The sequence below is a fragment of the Aulonocara stuartgranti genome, assembly GCF_965226115.1.
Source record: "Aulonocara stuartgranti genome assembly, chromosome: 6".
Lineage (NCBI taxonomy): Eukaryota > Metazoa > Chordata > Actinopteri > Cichliformes > Cichlidae > Aulonocara > Aulonocara stuartgranti.
This window is the reverse complement of record NC_138944.1, coordinates 18,133,844-18,157,875: the sequence shown is the minus strand read 5'-3', so window position 1 is coordinate 18,157,875 and position 24,032 is coordinate 18,133,844. Positions and strand designations below refer to the sequence as shown.

At 41.9% G+C, this 24,032-nt stretch overlaps 1 protein-coding gene across 8 annotated transcripts in view; it reads right to left on the bottom strand.

Annotated features, from left to right (window-relative positions):
- rbfox2 (RNA binding fox-1 homolog 2) overlaps window positions 1-24,032 on the bottom strand; it is a 43,409-nt gene that overhangs the window by 2,974 nt on the left and 16,403 nt on the right. For 4 of the 8 annotated variants that reach the window (XM_082537336.1, XM_082537333.1, XM_082537337.1 and 1 more), the window contains 10 exons: window positions 15,280-15,486; window positions 11,456-11,626; window positions 10,906-10,959; window positions 10,670-10,762; window positions 6,597-6,684; window positions 6,361-6,417; window positions 5,157-5,307; window positions 4,536-4,581; window positions 1,551-1,639; window positions 275-347 (listed from right to left, as the gene is read on the bottom strand). In XM_082537336.1, coding sequence (XP_082393462.1) covers window positions 275-347; window positions 1,551-1,639; window positions 4,536-4,581; window positions 5,157-5,307; window positions 6,361-6,417; window positions 6,597-6,684; window positions 10,670-10,762; window positions 10,906-10,959; window positions 11,456-11,626; window positions 15,280-15,486 — 1,029 coding nt within the window. Of the gene's footprint in view, window positions 1-274; window positions 348-1,550; window positions 1,640-4,084; window positions 4,122-4,535; window positions 4,582-5,156; window positions 5,308-6,360; window positions 6,418-6,596; window positions 6,685-10,669; window positions 10,763-10,905; window positions 10,960-11,455; window positions 11,627-15,279; window positions 15,487-24,032 lie in introns of those variants that run through there. The other 4 variants (XM_082537335.1, XM_082537334.1, XM_082537338.1 and 1 more) reach the window with 4 other exon arrangements.

Below are 24,032 nucleotides of genomic sequence, written 5' to 3'. Positions count from 1 at the left end.
AGACCAAAACGAATTGATTTGTCAAACACGAGTTGCTGGTGTACGCATAGCCTAATAAAAGTACACAGAACCCTTATGCCAGATACACATTGGTAAAATAAAACTGCTCATTTTTCCTTAATTCAGGCTCTTTCTTAGTTGCATAAACACTATTATACATATTAATCAGTGACTACAACATAACATATTCAAACAATACTGATTAATACTAAAAATATTGACATTTTCTTGCGAACAGACCACAAAACAGTATTCACGCCCTACGTGGACTTACCATGGCTCCAACGCCGTAGGCAGCTGGGGCAAGTGCAGCGTGGTAGGGATCTGCCGTGTAAACTCGTCCATAACTATGAGGGGGGGGGAAAGGGTTACACAAGCTGATTTAGATTAGCTGCAAAATGATTCTGACATAGTGCAGGAGAGAAACAAGTGTTGTGTCTTTTTAAGAAGGCCCAAGATACCTCAAAATGTGAAGAAAGTTAGGCACACAAAATTAATTTTATCTTATTAGTATTTTTTCTGCTAGCTGTTAGAAACTACAACAGTGTCATACATACAGCCCACCCAAAGTGTTCAAATTACAGAGGAGGACGTCAACAAAATGTTAAACTTTTCCCTGTATTTTAGATCAGGAAACACGACACTGCAAAAGTTTAAGAACAGATCACATCGTTTCGTGTAAGCTAAAGGTTCATTTTTGTATTTAACCTTTACCTAACCGGGATTAAATGACTCCTCAGATTTAAAGTCTCTTTTGTAAGGGCGTCCCAGTCGACACAAGCATGACAACAATCACCTCTACATGCATCTGACATGGGAACCACCAGACGCTCAGTACTGCAATTATAAATATTGCAATTTATCACTTTTTTTCAACTGTACAATAGATCCTCAAATTTAAACTTTGCAAATATCTGTTTTATCCAGTAAAATAAAATTATCTGACTTCAGTTATTTTTTGTATTTTGTTGTGTTTTTGTATTTTATATTTTATATTGTTGTGTTTTTATATTTTCCTATTGTATATAGTATTTGTATTTCTATTTTATTCTATTGTATATATTATTCTATTTTATTCTATTGTATTTTATTGCATTCAAGTGTTTTCTAATATCTGCTGCATAACTTTGCACTTTTGCTGTAACAAAACAAATTTCCCACCTGTGGGACTAATAAAGGTCATCTTATCGTATCTTATCTTTTTTCTGCAAAAATGAGATCGTCGAGGAAACAAAACCTCCCAGAAACGTTGCCATAAGACAGACTCAGCCGCAGATTTTCTCCTAGATGTAAAAAGGTTGCTGTCTTATTTTTACTCGTGTGACTGAGGCTCTGAATCAGGAGGTAGCTTTGTCAACCTAAGCCTGGTTTTTCTGTAAAAGTTTGCTCACGTTGCTAATGTAACCTCAGGATGCTGGTGCATGAGATAGGCCTTGCTGTTCACAGTATTTCCAGAGTATTTTAATGTTTTTAATATATCGATATTGACACGATGTAGTTACGCAAAAGTAGCAATTGTGATAAAAAAGTGTCCAGGACACTACGCTCACCTGTCACTGTAAGCTGCCGCTGCAGCTGCTGCCGCCGCAGGCGTTGCTACTGCAGCCGGCTGGGCGTATCGATACGCTGCATAGCCACCCTGTGAGGAGTCGATGGAGACGAGAGAGGTGGAGGACAGAGAAGAGGGGAAGAGTGGAGCAGAGGAAAAGAGGAGAGAGAGAGAAAAAGAGATGCAATGAAAGGGCAGGAAGGACGGGACGGAAAGAAGAGAAAGGTCTTGTTTAAAGTTTGCCATATTTTCTCTGCAGACTATTAAAAAACACTAGCAGTGAATCTAACGTGTTACATTGTGAGAAAAAAAACTGCTGAGAAGAGAGCGAGAGATTAACAAGCAGTCAGTCAGCAAAACTGGCTAATCTGGTGCAGTACAGCATTCACAAGGATGTAGCTCAGGCTCTGTGTGGCTCTCTCACTTCATGGCTAATGTGGGGAAAAAAATACCCTTAATTGCACACAATGCTGTTGTTGTTTTTAGCGTTTGTAGCTCTGAATCGCCTTCATCTATCCCACAGTGAGTTAGACATGAAGGGAGAGAGAGTTCACAGCCATAACTGTGCCCCACCCCGGTTCCCCTACCAAAAACACACAGTTAAAGAAAGGGGAAGGAGTGGCAGGATGATCGTGTCATTATCTACGTTTGGATGAACAGCTGATGAACAGACACAAAAATAAAACTACAGGTGTAAGAAGACAAGTCAGCCAGTCGGATTTTAAAAAATGAAAAAAAAGAGGGCAAACACACACACTCTCACATGGCCAGCAACCAATCACTGACAGACACAGCATGCTTTCCCGAATTCAGAACAAACAGTGTATTAGGCCAAACATCCCTATGGAAACAAAAATAAATAAATAAGGAAAGAAACACACACCACTGCATTCTACCCTAAGGAATCAGTTCCTGCATTCAGGACCACACAGTTGCTGCTATGGGAGGAAGGCTGGACCGGGGGAGGAGGGGAAGATGAGGGAAGGAGAGACAGAGAAAGTAGAGGTGATGGAAAAGGATAGGAGGGAAGGTGGGAAACCACAGTGAACATAAGAGTAGAAAAGAAGGGTCTGATAATAATAAAAATGAAGAGGAAGAGAAAGTACTGAACTAGATAAGAACCTTTAGTAAAGGTCTACTTTAACAGTCAAAGGAGGAAAGGATGAATAAAAAGGGAGGTTGGCAGAAATAAAAGGAGAAGATTTGGGAGGAAAATACACGGGATGGGGGGCGGGGAGTCAGCCTTGTAAGTATGTCTGCATGCTGACATTGATTCAGTTAGCATGCCACAGGTGAAACAGATAGGGAGATTCCTGGAAGGGGTCTGAATGATCTGCTAATTGGATGAAGGAAAATCTCTCTCTACATCCCTTTAAAACTGCGAGTACTCTCTGTACTCAAATCACAGGTTTGGGTATTACTTATTTAGCTTATTTCATCTTCGTTAATACAGGAAATGCGACGTCTCGGAAAGCTACGGTGCACGATCGCTCAAGTGAAATTTAAAAAGCAGGTTTCACAAAATGAACAAGCGTTCGGACTCAAAAATGACAACGGCGATTCAACCCCAATTTTCAGGGAGTTTCTCACAAAATAAATAAAGAAAACAAAACGCAGTGATTAAAACATGAAGCCTAACATTTGTTTGTTCCATCAACAAGAAGCAAAAAGATCATGTTCGGGTCTACAGGGCTTAACAAATTTATTAGACCACCTGTCATAAATACAAGAAAACACAAATGAGTCTTGTTCAAAGACTAAGGATTATGTTTATTAGACAAATAGACCGATTTCATATTTTTACACCCAAAGTGGAGCCGAGCATCCTAAGAGGTCAGAAATTAATCAAGCTTAACATTAAAACCACTAAAACTATGTTTTTCTGCTCAGGGATGCAAGTAAATACCTGTAATTTAGCCGCTTAATTAAAAAAAAAAAAAGCTTTACTATTTTATTCTGCCTTTACTGTCAAACAGTACATTTTTAATTCATTAGTTACAACAATAATTAGCATTAAAAGTATCATTTTAATTAAAGAGCTTGTGCATACTGGCAGATTAACCATTACAGAAACATAAAAAATGATTTTGCTAATTACAAATCCTGTTAATTCAGGGCACTTGTGGTATAAACCAAACATTTGGTGGTGGTCTAATGAATGTGTTTAACACTGCGTGTGTGTGCACACTAATGGAAAGCTGAAGTGTCAGCATAGATCAGATTCAATCGAGTTTTTCAAGCTCTGACCAAACGTATATCCCTCGATCCCTTTTCCACTACTTCCGTTGGATACTGCACTTAATTTACAGAAAAACATATCAGACCAGCCGCCGTTTGGTTTTGTTTTTTCCTAATGTGTTTTGCATTCTTTCCTCCCCCTTCCGCAACTCCGCCCATGTCAGAATCCAGTGAGTTAGTAGAAGAAGACAGAGAAGGCATTTCAATCTCAGATGGTCAATAATGTCTAGCAGCACGCAGTCATTGGAGACGAGGAGGATGCACACTGGCTCTCACACAGAGTGTGTAAAACCCTACCTGGGGCAATCTGCCACTAATGTCCTGAAACACTAGTCTACAGAGAGAACAGAAACATCTATTGTCAACCTGGTCACACACGCGCGCACACACACCATTACACACAGGCACACACTCGTAATCACATTGGTACAAACTAACTCACAAATGCACAGAGACAAACCCTAGAGGAGTCTACTCACGAATGAGTGCACGGTTTTGCCGTGTTGTGCTGGACAGCTAAGCGAACGCTGGCGCGTTGAATGTGAGACTGTGCAAATTTTGATTTCAATCAAAGGCCTCGTTTAAGTTTCAGTAAAATGTCAAGCGGTGATGAGTCAAAACACTCAAAAGTACACGTCTCTACGGGTTTGATCCGTGCCATTTCACACTTGAAAACCCACAAGGCAACAAGGGGGAGGGGAAAGGTAGGTGACGAGGGAGGCAGTGGAGGAGAGGCAGGCGTACTTACATAGAGATCAGCTGCACCGTAAAAACCATCCTGATAGGCCATCACACTGAGAGAGAAACAGATAATACAGGAGAAAGGGGGGAGGACAGATAGAGAGTAGAAAAAGGAGCGGTGGTGGGAAGTCAAAACAAACAAAACGAAACAAAAGGGGAAAAAAAATGGTGTGATGCGCCACCATGTGGGCAGTGCAGAAAACAACAAAGAAGAGTGACGATTGAGGGGGGAAAGATGGGAAAACGGTGCCAAACAGATTGTGAGAGAGAGAAGAGAGAAAGAAGGGTGAGATTATTACACACCGTGCAACATGCAGGACAAAAATACCACCTCTTTGTATGCAAATGCCTCAAAGTGATACTACTGTTTCTTCGGCTGCTTATTAAACATTGAAAAAACTACTCAATGTAGCTATCATTACCATTTTGGACTTACAAGGAAATGGTATTTCAGCTCAGCCAACCATCAATGTCAACTCTCAATAAAAAATTATATTCAAACACACAGCATGCATTATTTTTTATTTTTTTACATAAAAAGTGCAGCCATGCTTCTAAGAAGACGATTGATCCGATCTGTGACATCATCGTCACTATTAGCGGTGTTGTTATTTTTGAGTGTGTTTACCCAGGATAGGTGGGGATGGCAGGCTGTGGGACAGCGGCCCTGACTGCGCTGTACACTGGCCGAGCCCGACCTCGGAGGTGAGCGCCTCGAAAGGTTGCAGCGGTCGAGGCAGCTGCTGCTGCTGCTGCTGCTGGGTACGGAAACCCTGGTACTGAGAGCAAGAGAGACAGAATTAAAACACGGTTTATTTTTACTGATGTCGATTAAACATTTAGATTGACTGAAATCACAATCATTTGTCCTACAAATCAATAAAAAGCAGCAAATGCTTGCTATAACTCCCCAGAGTTCAACTGATGTATTCAAATTCAACTAAAAACTAAAGATGACCTATCAACATCTATTATAAATCTATCTAACACACAGAAAGTATTGTACCTTCATTTTTAAGCATAAATGTCAAACAGCTGTAAAATACTGGAACAGCACGCTGAGTAATCCTTGCATTTCTTTTTTCTTCAATACACAGCAAACTTTTCGATGCAGACTAACTCTCGGGCTGGCGGTATTTTCTAGATGTCTAGTCACGACTGAATAATAGTCCCCCGGGAAAAAAATTCAACTGACATCGCAGAAGTTACCATAACGCCAGTTTGAGGTCACCTCAACGTTACCTGGATATCCTTGTAAGAGTTTTGAGAATTTTGTTTTGCATCGCTCTCCTTTTCAAGGAATTTTATTCCCAGATGAGATAAAAAAAAAATCTACATGAAAACATGTTTCTCAATGAAAAAGGAGAGAGAATGGGAAAGAAAGAACAAAACACCTCAACAGTGACTCAAACTCACAATCTCACACTTTCGGGTCCACCACTTCTCCCACTGAGCTAATTGATTTCACGTGTCAGTAGTAGCACTCCTTCCTGAGTTTAAGATGCTGACATCGCAGACAGCGAGGGGAGAAGTGTAAGCGTGTGATGCATCAAGTTCTTCCGGTAACAAGTGAAATGTAATTTGGGTATCTATTTAACTATTTAAAAAAAGATGTCATTAGATGTTGAGGTGACATTCACACAACAATGTGCTAGCTAAATTAGCTGTCATTGTTAAGAATAAATAAATAAATAAATAATCTGAACCGTGTTTTGCACTTTGTAAAAATCAGAAAAGTTTGGCCTGACCTCTTATTGTGATCAGTTTTGGGAGACATGCAAGCAATGTTTGCTGGGTATCAGTCAGGTAAGAATAAAGGAAGGCTTTCTTACCTGTATAGAGCTCAGGACTGTAAATGCCTCCAACCATAGGACTCAGCTTCCATCCAGCTATAATAAAGAAAATTGACAACAACATGTAAACAGAAACGTGTCACAGAAGCGACGGGCAGCCAGGGTTCACACGACATTTACTCATTCTTGCATGTTGTTTGTTTCTTTGGGGAATTTAATTTAGTGACAATAATTTCTGCCCCCTCTCTCTGGTCCAACCGTGCAAAATGCATTACCATATGGCAGTGCCGCAAGGCCCTCTCCGTTCGAGTACGGCGTGGTCATCTTCTTGTTTGTCATCACTCTGGCTGTGGCGTTATTAACCTGGACACCAAAGAAAGTGATCAGAGGCTCATTTCATTCACTTTTAATGGTTGACACAAGCACAGTCCAATCACAGGTCAGGTTACGCTGAGTTTTGTCTGTGACACTTCATATGATTACTGGAGCTTTCATATTCAGTGAGGTGTCGTTTTACTTTTCACAGTTTTGTACTTATGACAGGGGTTAATTCTGTTGATGAGCAGCGATGGTATTTGTTGCATGCGCTTCTTTTGAAGGAGAAAGACATTGAAAACAAGGATCCTGGTGAGTAGTCAGGCAGTTTTGCACGCAAACAATGCAACCATTGGCACACAGAACAAAGAAAACAACAAAATATCTGAGATCAAAGGCATTCAAAAAGAAATCCAAGACCATTATTTTGCTACCTTAAAAAAAAGGAGGGAAAAAGAAGGTGAATTAAGCGGCAGATTCATCAGTTGAACACAATGCAAAAAACATCAATCGAAGAGTTCATACACAAATTACACACGGCCAATCAAGAGCGCATCACATCACCAGAGGTGAGCAAAACTAGCCAGTCAGCAAGCATCAGATGCAGCAAGAGACCAATCAAATAAGGTCGGCAGCCCTCCCAATCAAATACACATCATACAGAAAAAAGGAGGAAGAGGAGGGAGAGAGAACAACAGAGAAAGGACAGAAATATAAAAGGGATGCAGAAGGAGGAGCCAGTCCACATGAAAACACACAGAAAAAACACACACATGACGTGGAGAAGAGAGACAGCGAGTGAACAGTCCATCCAAATGTGCAGTTCTTCAAACAAACGAACAATAAGATGCAATACACTCGTACAACATTCATCTGACCGTTTGCCTACATTGGATCTAACTGTACGTGAGCAGTGATGGAGAAATGATGGATGGAGCAAGAACGAGTACAGAAAGAGAAAAAGTCTAGATAAAAGACAGAGAGGATGGGGGATGCAAATATCATTCCTCAAATCAAAAAATAAAAATCAAATGAAAAAAAATCAAACAGAAACCACGGCTGTGAAACACTGCCAGGCATTTCAGATCAGTGTCACACGCCAGAAACACCTCGAAGCACACAACCACCAACACACACCATCCAGAACCAAACTTATCGAAAACAAGGAAACCGCTTAACAGAAATCAGAACAAAGAAAAGCTGTCGCTGATTTTAAAAAAATTCTACTAATTATTTCATGACAGCTTTTTTAAAATCTTTTGTATTTTTTTTTCTCAAATTACCACATTTAGTAAAATTGCTTTACGATATGCTTGCATCCCCTTTAGGGCAACACACTATTCATCCACAGGTACAGCTTTAAGAGGAAATGTCACGTCTGCACAGCCGTATCTCTGCAACTGTCTGCAGTCCGCAAATTGGTGCAGAAGGTTGTAGTCAAGCACTACAGCACGCCATGATATACAGACTACTATTATCCCCTCTCCAGTTAAGCTAACATTGCACACATGCTTTAGCATGCTGTCCCACTAAGGTGCAGAAAATGCAGCTATCAGCTGACACATGACACAGAGAGATGACATAGTACTATATGACGTCATACAGATGACGAGAAAGAGAGTAAACCATGCAGGATACAGCTCTGGAATTAAATGCTGAATGCAGTTAGAGAGGTGATTGGAATGAACGCATAAGAAGTGGTAGTCATAGTTGTTGCACTTGCAGATAGATGCAGTACATTCAGTTACACAAGTGGCCTTTTTGTAATGCCATGCGGTCAATGGCTAATCACGTAAATCGTTTCATTCACCACCTCCCCAAATCAATCACAGGATTAGCCAATCAGGTTCTGTCAATCGACCAATCAAGCCTCCCTTAAGTAAGAGGAGTCCTTCATTTGGGTGTTGGGTGCATCGTTATTTATTCTTTTTAATTTCATTTGGACGGATGGGGTTGGGGGGAGGGGTCATTCAAAGATGATGCCATGTGTACACAACTTACCGTTGGCAGGGAAACGGCGTGAGGACACGCGAGCAGTTACCGTGGAGACTGACAACAACAACAACATACAAAAATCATCAGGGAAATAGAGAAAATATATGTAAGAAAGAAATGATGAACCAAAAAAACCAAAAAAAAAAAAAAAGTAAACATAAACAAAACGAGGTAATGAAAAGCAACCCCCACCCTGTGGTAGAGAGGAAGTGATGTAACAGGTCACGTGTCAACAGTCACCTACAAGAATCAGCCACATCACAACAATCTAGCCTCTAAAAAAACAATTAAAAAAACAACAACAACAAAAAAACCCTCTGCGAACAAAGGAAAGAAATAGAACGGAAACAGAAAACGTCAGAAATTAAAATATAACTTGGGGAAGGAAACTACACGTTATAGTATTGTCCAGGTTATATTCAAATAACTGACAAAGTTATCACTCAAAGTCTAACTGATTCCCACTCTCTGGTGTTTGTGCTACCTGACTACATCCCAGGAAGGGGGAAATGGACAGAGAAATTTAGGTAGGAATGGACAGAAGAGATGAAGATGCATATGGGACACGGAGTGGGAAAGACAGACTGACTGGCCGGGTGGGGGGGAAAATAGAGTGGAGAAAGATGGAGGACCAATGAAATAAAAGGACAGGAGAGGGGATGACTATTCTCTTCACTTGTTTGTTCTGTCTCCACCCTCCATATTTTTTATTTATTCATTTTTTGAAACATTCTCCACACCCACACACAAGAGACAGAGAAGAGAGCAGGACATTCAGGACCATGCAGAAGAGCTTTAGTAGCAAGTAGAAATCATTTTTTAAAAAAGAAAAAAAAATCAAAAGCGTGATTTTAAAATCAAAAGAGCCAGAGCAAATGGCGAAAGCACGGTGTATTTGATCTCCCAGGCCATTTGCAACTGAAATCCGAGCTCATGCTAACAAATTAAAGGAAAAAAAAGGAAAAATAAGTCACAAGAAAAAGCACTTCCATGAGATCTAGTGTTGTTTTTCAGGAGCGCTGGATGCAGGTGTGTGTGTGTGTGTGTGTGTGTGTGTGTGTGTGTGTGTGTGTGTGTAAAACAACACTTCTCTTTTTATTTTTAACCGTTCATCTTGCACATCTGAGATTAAAGGGTGTTTTTTGTTGGCTTTTTTTTTTTTTACAAAAGCATCAGAAATGACACCACACTTCTCACAGCAGCCTTATTCCCAAAACTGCCCCCCTGAAAATGCCCCACCCCAACGCCCATCATGCATCAATCTCGTAAACACACCAAACGTAAAAAAACTACGACTCAGTGGCAGCCGCGCAATTTCAAGTGAAAAGAGTGAAAAATCCTTGACAACATCTGAGCCAGTGCTCCATCCATGCAACATACAGTAGCCTCTTACACCAGCAGCAAGCACTTTTCTCCCCCCCCACCCAAGAGGAAAATAACTGAGAGGCTTTTAACTGCTCATCCAGTCATAAACACAACCATAAATCAAGAATGGCCACTCGTCATGATCATGGAAGAAGTGACGATGATGATGAGGATGATGGAAAAGGTGCAGGAAGACAGATTAAACAAAAATAATAGTAATTTAAAAAGAAGGAAAAAAATCATCCATGCTGTGATGTAAGCAGATATCATCAGCAATCGTGTCGTAGTGACTTCTCACCAGCCATGCCTGTTGTGTAGCCACTCCACCCAGCATGCTTTGCAAACCACACGACTTTTAAGGATCAAGGTGCAATGGGACAGCGCACGATATCGAGAAGAACGAGAACAGCATTAACAGCACGAACATCAACAGGAAGTGGCTTCGAAAGAGACGCCTTTGCGTGCGGCACCACTGCACCATGCTATAGTGAAGCCGAAGGGAGGAGGGGTGGGGGGGGTGGGGGTGGGGGGGTTTAAACAACAGCCATCCGGAAACCTTCTCTGGGCCAGAAGAATTAAGGTCACAGTTGGACATGGAGGGGACACAGAGGAGAAAATGGTCACTGTTGAAAAAAAAAATTAAAATAGGAAAAAGAGGCGAGCGTGCCGTTACCTCGATTTTACGTCCTTCCACCAGCGTGCCGTGGAGCTTCTCTCTGGCCCTCTCTGCATCTGCGCTCGACTCAAACGTAACAAAACCGAAGCCCTGCAAGCAAAGGAGGGTAAAGAAACGACAAGGAGACGCAGGAGGAGGAGGAGAAGGAGATTGCAGTTAAGCTTCTTTTTTTTCTTTTTTTTTTGCTGCATTTTGAAATGCCTGACATGTTTTCTTTTTCCTCAGTGTCCTACCTTCGATCCCCTCTCGTTAAAAATGATCTCCACATCAAGGATTTTGCCAAATTGCTGAAACAAGAAACAGGAAAATAATGAATTAATTAATTAAAAAAAGAGAAGGAAAATGAAGAAGCTGAGCGAGCATGTAAGTCACACACACTGCTTCTCGCCACGGGGTGTCAGCACTGTTCAACCACGATGAGCTGGCACTGAGCCTACACTGGCTGCTAGGTCTTCTACCATATCTTCCTTTCCTCTGTTCTTTTCTCTGCACTGCATTTTAGAGCCGTTCCTCTTGCAAAACTGGAGGGAACCAGGCCAGATTATTACACTTCACTTTAAATAAGCTGCTGGAGAGCTGAAAATCTAAATAATCAAATAAGACAATGGATTCTGCTCAGCAAAAAAACAGCATGGCAAACCCTTGTTTTTATATAAGCGTCACTAGAAGATAGCAAAGGGCTGCAGTCACTAGATGAGGGGGGTTTAGTTTAGAGGGGATTTTACTCTGTTATGTAACGATACACAGTGGAGGGGAAAAAAGGCAACGTTCTGGTCCGCTTACCCCAAACATCTGCCGTAGGTCAGGGTCTCGGAAGCGGAAGGGGATGTTAGATACGTGAAGGCGTTTGGGGGTGGCCTTGGAGTCCGAATCGTCTCCGGCGTTCCCCCCGCCGCCTCCACCTCCCGAGCCAACCCCAGACTGGCCGTCAATCTGGGAGGACCCATCTGACTGCTTAGACACAAGGATGCAAAAAGACAAACAGAGACAGACAGACGAAAACAAAGAGGTCTTGTTAGGGTTGCGAAAAGACGATACGCAATGCACCATTAGCTGACAGACTGTCATCTGTCAGATTTGCACTGCAGTAGGCGCTGCTCGCTGCTTCCATTAATCAGCTGATTATTGTGCTGATTAGTTCATTAATCAGCTTGCACAAATTATGGATTGAACAGGAAAAATGTCCAAGTACTCGCTTTGCCTAGAAACAGGGAAAAAGCACAAAATATCGATTATGTTTCATAATCGATATTTTGTGCTTTTTCCCTGTGAGAAGAACACAAAGACAGTATTTTTCCCATTTTTTGGCGTGTCCAAAATTATTAAAGGGAAAATTAAAACCGTTGCAAAAATCTGTGAATTGACTCAAACAACCGACAGAACATAATAAATAAATGATTTAACCTCAACATATTTGTATTGCCTCTGGTTATAAGCAGCAGTGTACAACGAATGAAAACCATGACTGTTTTTATTCACTGTAAATTTTATTTCATGTGACGCTGTAGTATTTGATTTAAAAAATACTTATGGCACAGTCCAAAGGTCTTGAGCCACCTTTCATTTCTTTATATTTTGCTTGAAAAATTTGAAAAGGTTTGCAGTGATTTATTGAAACACGTGCAAACATACATGCACAATATAGTATATAAGGCAAAAAGAGAATTTGTACAATTGCAGCGTGTTTTACAGATGGCTGTAGACACTCACTGCTGCACCTCCATCCTGACCTCCTCTCTACAAACTGACAACAATTTGTACCAAAAAATGTCAAATTTGGATTCATTGCTGCATAAAATTTGTGGCAACAAGTATTTGTGTTGTCTGTGAGATCTTTACTGGATTTCTTCTTATTTCTTAAGGACATGACTTTCTGTTTATCTGGTGTAGGTAGTTTTCTTTATCCCTGCCACTTCTTTTCTCCTCCATTTGGCCAGTTTCCTCAGCATTTTAAGGACACGCTGCACACCCTGCTGAGATATGCCAAGTTTTCTGCTAATAGCTCTTTGATAATCACCTTGTTGGTGCAAAAATAAAATTTCAATTTCAAATTGTGTTATCGCTGGCATTTTTCACAGATTCAACTAAAGAAATGGGGAAAAAATTACGGGTCTTTGTGACACACTGCTAGTAACGGTGCCAGAAGTGCCAAAGATATCATCTAAAATTGGCTCTTTGCTCAGTTGTCTGCTGTGTGGAGACACAACACCGCTTCATATCTTGACTAAGGATTTTTTTCTTTTGCTTGAATTATTCATAAGTCAGTGTTAAGTTGCTTAACAAACAACGACAAGGGGGGAAAAAGCAAACATTACTTTAAAAATGAGAAACTTTAGGGACTGGAGTGAGTAGAAAAGCAGCCAATGTCCAAAGAAAAACTTCAAAAGACCTTCAGAAAATCTATATATAAAGAAATGAGGTGTGGGTCAAGACTTTTGCACAGTACTGTCATTCTCTGGATTTGCAAAATTAGACACACAGTCCAATCTAAACATGTAGTTTCTCTCAGCTGTCCAATTTCAATATTTATAAGGATTTATTGTTGATGATGTTTAAATACCACCATCTGAAAAAAATGAAACCTGAATTTTTCACCTTTTTTCCACCTGAAGAAAAAACAGTGGATAAAAATTAACTGTGGTGACAAAACATTGCATATAACATTATATAAGTGGCGGCCATCAGCAGTAACACCCATGTCAAATTCCTGCTTTAAGCAAATTGTGTTTTCACACTTCTGTCATTTTTTAAAAAGTTGGGTAGGCAATGTTACCAACAGTCGTTCTTTGTGTGAGCGTTTAGCTGTGTGGGCTTTTGCATGTCAAAGTGCTCAAAGACAAACAAAGCAAAAAGAAGAGTGAAGATTGGGCTGTAATTTGCAAGTCGACCAGAGAAGAAAAAAAAAACAAAAACCCTCCAAATAAATGTAGCTATTCCACCCTAACTGCTGGATGAGTTAAAAAAAAAGAAGCTGTTTTCCTATCATAATGATAGAAAGCACTTAGAGAGTGAATACCAAACCATGGCAAATGACCTGTTTTGCAATTTCAAAGAAACTGATCCAGAACTCTCCCACTCTTGCCTCCAAAACATTTAATGGGTTCTTTCTTTGCCCGCGCTCCACCTTTCCACAGTTTCATAAAATACGGTTTGGTAGTTTTTACATAAACTTGATGACAGACAGAAAAAGGCAGCCTTCACACTAGGGCTGGGTATCGTCACTGATTTCTAGAATCGATTCAATTCCGATTCACAAGGTCCCAAATCGATTCGATCCACGATTCGATTTAATTCGATTCGATTCGATTTAAATCTGGGAAATTTTGACAGTCAGAAGTATAATTCAGATCAGAACATTTACATATTTTTGTATCTATAAAAAGGAAGCTGACACTCGCAAGACTTTATCCAAGGTGTGAGCATCACAGCAGATGCCTTTGTGTCAAAGTAGCTGAAGATAAAACACAGAAAAACATGAAGGTGATTTTCCTGGCCTGGGATTTTATAAAAATATTCTGCAGTACATCAAAAACGAAAGAAAACCATTAATTAATGAACATTACCTCTGACGTTACAGCGGTTTTATTAGACACACGGCTAAGCATTTTGCATTTTGAATAATATTAAAAAGTTTAAATTTGTTCAGTATTGAACAGCAGAAATGAGGCTTTCTTTTCGGAAGAATGTAAAAGGGAAAAAAACAGCGGCCGACAGCCTGTAAACAGCGGTAGACTTGTGCGTAACAAGCAAGCGAATAATGAAGAAAGGGAAACTGTTCGAGAGAGAGAGAGGGTGGGGGGGGGAGGGAGAGAGAGAGAGCTGCGCATCGCAATGGAAGCAAAACAGTAAAAGAGTGAATTCATGACGATGTTTATGTGAAGCGTTTGGATCTTCTTTTGCTGCTGGTTCGGTCAATATTGTTTGGAGAGAGATCAAACTAACAGCTTTAGAATCAGCGCATAAAGGGCGTGAACACAAAGCGCGGACCCGGATCAGCGAGCTGTCGGCTTTCAGCCCCGACTGTGAGAAAGGCGACATCTAACTGATTCTGATCCGCGGGTCGCGCTGTGTGTTTAAGTCTATGTGCAGAATCCCTGTACCTGCTCTCATTTACTGTTTGGTGGTTCTTGAAATTTTGTGAGATGTCACCAGAGATTCTGGCATTTCGGACAAAATAAATTTATATTAAAAAATCGATTCAGGATTTTAATGAATCGATTTTACGTTATCCAAGCCAGAATCGATTTTAATCGATGAATCGATTATAAAAACCCACCCCTACTTCACACACTCTCTCAGTGTATGTTTCTGTGACAGCGAAGTGGCCACAGAATCGGTTATGACAGGTGGAATTATTTTTGTGTTTGGAGGAACGATCGTAACACAGAGAGGTTTATACGTTTTAATCCGAGCAAGATAAAAACAAAACAACATGTGAAAATGTTACAGCTCAGTTGAAAAGAAAAACTTGAATTGTGGTCACAATTAGTAATGTGCTCTTATAATATCCTCATTTCAGTCTGTAACGTGTATCCCACTCACTAAGCGCCCTCTCAAGGCACAGCCTGGGTGTGGGCTGCCAACAGAGGAAGGAGGCCGGTACTCACTTGGGCACTGAGGCTGTTAGCGGCGTTGGCTGCGCTATTCGCTGCTCCGCCGGCTTCCACGGGACCCTGGACGGCCCCTGCAGCATACAGGCTGCCCCCGTAATCCAGGGCCAGGCCGTTCTGGGGGGGCGGTGGTGGAGGAGGCGGGAAGGCAGAGAAAGGTGGGGGGACGAGTCCCTCCTGACCGCCAGCACTATCCTGAGAACCCTGTTGGAAGAAAAAGAGAGAAAAGTGAGGTGGGAGTGAGAACTAAAGTGGTCGGCTGGCGAAATACCACGGTATCTTTTACTAAGAGCATCACCCGACCACACAGAGACCACTTCCCCAAGAGCGTCAGTCTAAAAGTCATACAGGCATGGATATTATATTTCCATTTTCCTGTGTGTGTGTGTGTGTGTGTGTGTGTGTGTGTGTGCGTGTATCTAACCCCCCACCCCCACCCCACCCCCCAACCATTAAATATTCACTGCTGCCACATCTATTATTGAGGGTCAGATGCCTCCATGCTCAGTGTGTTGCACAATGATGAGTGTCTAATGCCTGCACGCACACTTACAAACGCCTCTGCACACAAACCACCTTTGACACGCAAACACCCACACACCTAAACGCTCACACAAAGACCAACTGTTTGCAAGGAAGCCGGCCCAAGTACTTCGTACATATTATCCCCCCCACCCCCAAGAAGATGTGTGTAAGATGCCAAAATTCGAGCTTGTAGGAGAACAACACAGGCGTCCATAAACACATGGTAGAGACACATAAACATGGCAGAGGCATTAACACAACACACACACACACGCGCACACACATTCCTTACTGCTGGCAGTGGGGTATGGATACCCTAAATGGTAACAGAGAGGCAGCAAGGATGGGAGAGGACGGGGCCGGGCTGGGGGATTTGAAGATAAAAGGTGATGACAGATTCAAGAGACGAGGCCCGATCCATAGCTGCAAAGGATTACTCAAACTTCACCAGATTTCTAATTCCAATAACTGCAGTGTTTGGTCATTTTATTAAAGACTATAAAAACACTACGATGGTTTTCTGGTTCAGAGAGGGATGCTTTAAATGCTAATGTCAGCACGTTTTAAGAAAATAAATAAATAAATCAGGACATTGTCTGAGTTTGTCCTTTTTCACGCAAAGTACCGCAAAGCATGAAACGGTCTACTTACGACGTGGTCACACTACCAGAAACAGATTGCCTGGATGAGACATGCAGAAGGCAGTAAGCGACACCCCCTCACTTACTGTAGCTGTGAACGCAGTGGACGTTTAGCGGAGCGATTTGTCAACCGGTACAATCTGACCTCTCACATGCTGGTAGATGAGCTGACATCCAAAGTGATTGCACTGGAGATTTGCTCACTGCCATAACACCTTTGTCAGGTGATGTGAGAAATGCTAAGGGCTGCAGAGAAAGTGTAAAAACAGTTAAAAGCAACAAACTTAACATACCGACATTTAGCAGGTATAAAGTATTCACTATATGCATCTTCCTGCTAAAAGGGAGTTTTTCCTTCCCACTGTCGCCAATTGCTTGCTCATAGTTTGTTGCCTAATGGTTTTTCTGTATTATTGTAGGCTCTCCTCCAATATAAAGTGCATTGAGGCAACTGTTGCTGTGATTTGGCGCTATACAAATCAAACCGAATGAAATCAAATTTTTAGTGGTAAGATTCATCTACTGGGGACCAAGAATGTACAAAACTATTGTGGTAATGCATTCAAGTGGTTGCAGAGATCACACTGATTGCCAAAATCCAGTTGACCATCATCATTAATCTGGCGTGAGCCACGTTAGCATGTTAGCCCTGATTTAAAAAAACAAAAAACTCTACCAACTCTCAATATTTTTTTCACCACACCTGATACATATGACATTAAAATGTACCAGAAAATGAGAACTAAACAACCTGATACCGGCACCAGAAAACAAAATCATAAAAACTAAATTATACATTTGTAAATCACAATAGATACAAATGATGACGATATCTAGAAACCCGGAGTAGCACCCATTGTGTAGCCTTTTTTGTTCAGCCTATTCTCCTTTGCTGTGTCTTTCTAACCTCTTTGTTCTTCTCATTTGACTGTAACAACTAATTACTACAATCATCATCATCATTGCTTTATTAGGAATAGTACTAATGTAAGACAGACTCGCAAAGACAGTAATACAATAATTAATTAGTAAAAGAAGTTACAATGTCGCCCCCCCGTCGGCATTATATCACTTCTAAATAGACTCAGTTGAGCCTACCTGACATCTGCTTGGCTATACTCACTTCAAGTGTGTGTGTGTGTGTGTGTGTGTGTGTGTGTGTGTGTGTGTGAGTGACAGGCTGCAGCGATGCCCATCTGAGCTGCACAATAGATCACTGTCCCTTTGGGAGTGTTATAAGTGTGTGGGAGGGTGAGTATGTACGTATGTGTGCGTGTGTGTTTGTGTGTGCGTTTGCGAGCATGCCATCTGTCTCCCAGCTTTTGACCTTTCTCAGCGTCACACCTGTGACACTGTAGTCCGGCCCCTCGACTCAGTAACAAACCGGGGGATGCACGCGGTCGACACGGATCACATCGATATCGTGACACGAGAACAGCTTCAGCTGAGCTGCTCCCAGCGAGCAGTGAGAGAGAAACTCTGCCGTGTACCAAGCAGACAAACTTAAGCAAATAAAGCTGGAATTTGTTAAACTTAACAACTTAAGTATTTTTTCTATTGGATAAATCCTAACTCTAAATACAGAACATAGATTTGTGTACATTTACTATAAACATCAATCTAATGATTTCTTCCTGGACTACTTTTTTAAGACATTTTATCAGTCAGAAGCATCGTCCTTGAAATGCTTTGTTATTAAAAGGAAAATGCCGCCCATCACACTTCAAAGAAATTCGTTCCTGTATGTACCTATATACAACCTCAATGGACTGAGTCAGACACTGGCACTGGTCAGGAGACTCCTATGAAGTTAAAACCAAATATCAGAATGAGGAGGAAAGGTGATTTAGGTGACTTTGAAAGTGGCATGGCCGTTGGTGCCAGACAGGCTGGTTTGACAAACTGCTGATCTACTGAGATTTTCATATGCAGCCATCTCCAGGGTTTATAGAGAATGGGGGGAGGGGGGGGGGGGGGGGGGGCGTCCGGTGAGTGGCAGTTCTCTGGGCGAAAATGCTTTGTTGACTGCAGAGGCCAGAGACAAACAGCCAGAGTGGTTTGAGCTTACAGAAACGTGGCAGCAACTCAAATAACCACCAATATGCAGATGAGCATCGCCGAACACAGCACAAAGAATATGGAAGCAGATGGCCCACAGCAGAAGACGACCACACCGGGTGCCGCTCCTGTCATCTCGGAACAGGAAATTGAGTGGCACGGGTTCACTAAAAATTGGGACAAAACGTTGCCTGGTCGCGATGAATCTCGATTTGTGGTGCAGCACTCAGACGGACGGGTCAGGATTTGGCATAAACAAAACGAAAGCACGGATCCATCCTGCTTTTATATCGACGATTCAGGTTGGTGGTGTAATTGTATTGCAGATGTGTTTTTTTTATGGTAAACTTTGAACCTCATGCTGTTTGTGACCATGCCCATCCCTTTATAATGACAGTGTACCCATCTTCAAATGGCTATTTTCAGCAGGAGAATGGGCTCAGTGGTATCCTCAGTATACTCCACAGTCTCCACATCTCAATCCAATCGAGCACCCTTGAGATGTGGGGGAACGGGCAAAAGGAGAAAAAAGAAAAAAAGAAAAACGGCTTCATGAGCTGCACGATTCCTTCATGCCAGTGAGGACCAAAATCTCAGAGGAATGTTTCCAGAACCTCGCTGAATCGATGCCACAAAGAATTTATGCAGCTCTAAAAGCAAAGCGGGGTCTAAAACTTAAGAATAATCATGTCTGATATACCGGAACTCACAAGTCGCTAAGTAAATGAGTAAAGTTCATTTTTATAGCGCTTTTTGAGACAAGGAATGGTCACAAATTGCTTTACAGAGGTAATTTAATCAAATCCAGCCCACGCCAAAGGCAAAGTGGACACACATGAATGAAGAAAAACAACATAGTGTCTGTCTGAACACATGAGTTTTAAGCTGCCTTTTTAAAGAACAACAAAAGAATGATATAATTATTCATCTAATCATTTACTGGAAGATTCCTGGTGCAGAAAATTCTTTGCATCGCACCTATACTTGTCTTTCCCGCCGTCGTGAGGCAAAAAGGAGGCAGAACCAGACGCTTTAAGAGGAATGCTTTGAACTCGTCCGTTAAAGGCTGCAGCCGCGTTCTGCCTTTTGTGATTTCAGGAGTGTAATTACAAACAGAAATCCTGCCATCTCCCTGGCTCTCGCTCACCGATAACGGGCACTAAAATGCATGTTATCGCTCATCTCAACACTGTGAGCCTTACCCCGAAGCGCCGCTGCCACACCATTTCGCCGCGCGCACACATCCCCGCAGCTCGCCTGGCAGGTGAAGAGTCACCACCTCGGGCAAAACAGAAACCGCGATCCTCATCTTCAGTGGCTGCCACTTGAGCAATACAGCCACCAGATTACTGACCACAGTGTCCAAGTTTAACTTCATTCACGTTTTCAGATAGCAGCTGTGTCCGCTCATCTAAACTCTGCAGCTGTATGAACCTCTTCCAATCTCGCCCACAAGCACTCAAATTAAGATTTTGATACAAGATAGCGCTCCTCAACAGCCTCGCCTCCGTGTCCTAAGTTTCACGTCGCAGCGCAAACACCTTACACCTTGGCGAGCCGTGCTTGTGATTTGCACAGATTGTTCCTGTGATTATTATAACCTGCCAGGGTTTTAGGATGCATGCTTTTAGAGGTGCGGCTTTGCAAAATTTCAGCTCTTCCAAGTTCCCAGAATAAATAAAGAGAAATGAACTGCTGCATCTCTTTTCCTGCATTACTTCACCCTCTCATTAATTTGGTTTCTGTTATTAGCCGTTATGATTTTATGCTCCAATTAGTGAACAAAACATGCATTTTCTCCTTGTTGTGGGGGAAAAGAAACAACACTCTGTTACTTCACTGGTGGCAATAATGTGAACATTAGCTGCAATCCTCTGATGAGAGATCCTGAATTCATTACATTTGCTCAATTCAGAGATGCAAAAAAAAAAAAGAAAAGGAGAGAGCAGAGATGTGGAAATTAGCTAGTTTAGATCAAGCTTTTAACTGCAGCTGGGAAAAAAACAGACATGTTAAGTGACACACTGAATGACTTCACTTTGCATAAACCCATCCTAGATTAAATGCATTTGCGGAGGTGAATATGAGAGTAGGTGGAGCAAGCAATTCTGGGTCACTAGGTAGGAGCTAACCTGGGTGGCAAACAGAAAGAGAGAGAAACTCGACCCGCTCCCGTGTCTTCCTTCGAAAGGGAAAGTTGATGACCCCAGATTGGGTGAAGCGGTGAAACGGGAAAAGCTGAAAGGGGACAATAGGCTGGCAACATTTTGTGGCAATGAGGGAAACCTTTTAACTGTTTCAGCCGCTATTAAATGCAGCGCCATTAAATTTTAATGATCTCTTTCACTTTTGATCTAGTGGCATCACCGCATCATAATGCAGTTCTGTGCTCTGACTGCCAAATATTCGCTATTTAGCTAACAGGCTAAATTAAAAACGGTGAAAACGGTGAAAACGGTAAACGTTACGGGTGTTACCATGTCGTCAGTCAGAGAACGTACTGGCTTGTCTTCTGCTCTGATGACCTGGGCCAAGACTTCCTCTTCCATCTGGCAGTCATTGTTTGAGATACATTTTTAAAACTAATTAAAAACAAAATTGGCATTAGATGATAGCTGGTGGTTTGGAGGCTGCATTTTCAAAAATGCAGCCTCTCTTGTGCCTTTCATTGGGACTGTTTACCTGCGTGCAAACAAAGCCTGCTCAAAAGCGACTGTTTGTGTTCCAACTAGTGTTAACCGGGCTACAAACGGAAACCAGAAGGCTTCCCGCTCCACTTCCCAAAAGATTCTGCATATTCATATAAGTAAAAAGCAAAGGTTAAAATAAAATGAGCAGATATTTGTTTATAAATATCGCCATGTTATTAACGCTGAGCTCAAAGCACCTCCACGCCTCCCCTCCCACCTTCAGATGCTTTTCCACCATCCAACAAGCTGCACTGAGTGAATACGCTGACAGCTCTGCTTTTATTTAAAGTCTAAAGCTATCATTTATTTTATATTTCTATCTTACTGCAAATTAAAGAGCTTCAATGGAATGAATTAAAAAAAACTTAACATATAAGCAAAAAAGGTCAAAAGGAAGATTGTTTTAACTGAGGGATCCCCCTGCTGTAGAGGCTTACATGAATAAATGCAATAAAAGTCTATCTTCTGTCCAATTTGATGGGAAAACCACCCTCCTACTGTTCATCACCGCTTTACTGCTGTCGTACTTGAGTCCCAACATTGATGACTCATGACACATCTCACTCGACTACAGATGAGTCAGTCTTGGACTTGACAAGTTGTGATGCAACTTAGACAGAATGATAGTGACTTGGATGTTAATAGCGCACGCTTTAAGCCTCAATTTCTGATTGCAGCAATATACATATGTAATTTCAGCAGCACAAACCACTGAGTAGAGGTATGACCCAGGAGGCAGATTTAGAGATGACGACTTCAAATCTTTGATCTTTTTTTCTGAAAGGAGGAGGAACATAAACTCTGTGACCCTGTGAGCCTCACCAGCCTTCTCTAAGGTTTTCTATACCAACCCTGAATCAGCTGTATCATCGATATCAAAGGTACTGGAACCAGTTCATTTCATAGACCAGTTGACGAATGTCACCAATGATAGAGAAATAGATCTGTAAATATGCAGGATTCATCCTCGGCACGGCATAAAATCACATTAAGAATGCATTAATGTAGCAATCTCTATGAACCTTTAGATGCCTAAGAGACTGATCAATGAGGAAGCATTTCTTCATTGATAAGCAAACAGTCGCACCTATGGAACAAATAAGTTATAGCAGCCAATATTGGACAGATCATCTGAATAATTCTGGTTGAGGACGATTGTGTTGCAGCTCTAATCACTAAAAACCAAAGAAAAACCAAAGTAAAGGTAGTAGAGGTAGGTAGTGAACAAGATCTCTCTGGATCTGAGTATTAATAAACATCAACAGCAACCCATGTTTTCACATACATGTGTGTCTTGTCCTTATCAGGCTAAATAATCTAAACTTTAAGGCAAATTCAAGAAAACAGTGAATGAATGAGCTGTGCTGAAATAAATGTAATAGTGCAAACTTGCTGACTCCAGTCTCCACTGGTAGTTTTGAAGATAAATCTCAAGACCAGCTCTGATTCACATTTCTAGCTTCTCTGGATTAAAATTCCCCGTGTTCAATTATATTTAGCTCTTAGCGAGGAATACTGGGAGCTTTTTCTGGGACTGAAAATAAGAAATTTGTGGTTAGAGTCGGAGTCTCTTTAAGTTATTTTCTGACACAGACCCCGATCACAACTCTGTCGGTTCTTCTCTTCTCCTCATTGTTGTTGCTCATGCACAGACTACAGCCTCGCAGGAGAATGGACAACCCCGGCTGTTGCCGCTCCTTCTGCCAGACCCAAAATAGAAGCGGGAATGCAAGCCAAAAACAACCTTGTATTTGTGTTTGACGATTGGCCTTTTCAGAGGAGATCCATTTTTGCAGCATCTCAACGGGCCTCTCTATACCTGATGCACTGTGTTAACAACCCCGTATCTCCAAAAACAGTATGTGCCCCCCTCCTCGTCTCCCTCCCTCTGTAAGGCTTTGGGGCCTTTTGCTGACTGCGAGTGGCCTTTGTGATTCGAATCAGGATAAAAGCATCTACTGAATAAATGCACACAGATAGCAGGATAAGAGGAGGAACACAAAGGCAGAGGAGGAGAGCATTCTTGGAGAAGTGCTGCCCTGTGCACAAGCAAACTGTAGGCTGTTCATTTGTGTCAGCACTCAAGGTTTGTGTACATTTTGTTTGTGTGCATGTCTTGCGCTTGTCTCGGTGTATGCTCCCGGTGTTTTAAGGGATTTTAAGGGTTGTGAAAGTGCATGCGTTGGCCAGGCAAAGCCAGTGACTCAGAGCGGTAGCTGGCTTACTTTCGGGTCAGTTAGCAGCAGCAAGTGTGTCTGAGGAGGCATGTTATAAAATGTGCCCGTCTGCGGCAGTCTCACTACGCTACTCGAGGAGACAAGGAGAAGAGCAAAGGAGAGAGGAGAGGAAGTGTGGTTAAAAGCTAACTGGGGCATCAGTGGGTCATTTCACATGAATAATGACGTTTCAGAATCGTACTTTCTCTGGCTTCCGGCCATAACGCTAATGCCTAATTCAACAGACTGGACTATGGAAAACGTGATTCATGTTGTTAGCAGCAGCTCGTATTTTGGCTCAATAATCGGATTAAGTGGTGAAGTTCGGTGTTCAGCTCAGATCTTGGCTTCCGAGTCTGCGCTGCTGTTACCCAAGCTGCAAACAGCTGGAGAAACGTTTTACAACATGCCTGTGGCATACCGATGAGCCAGGAGACACCCTCTTGTTAAATTATTCCATCCAACATCAACCCCTCCTCCATCGGTTCCCCCCTCCTCCCTTCACTCGCGCTTCCTCTCTGCTGCTGTTCTCCCTTTCCTCCCACTCTCTCTGCTGTGCGCTTCACTTCTTTACGCTTCATAAAATCCAGACGGGACCCTCGCATACGTCCCGCCCCCAC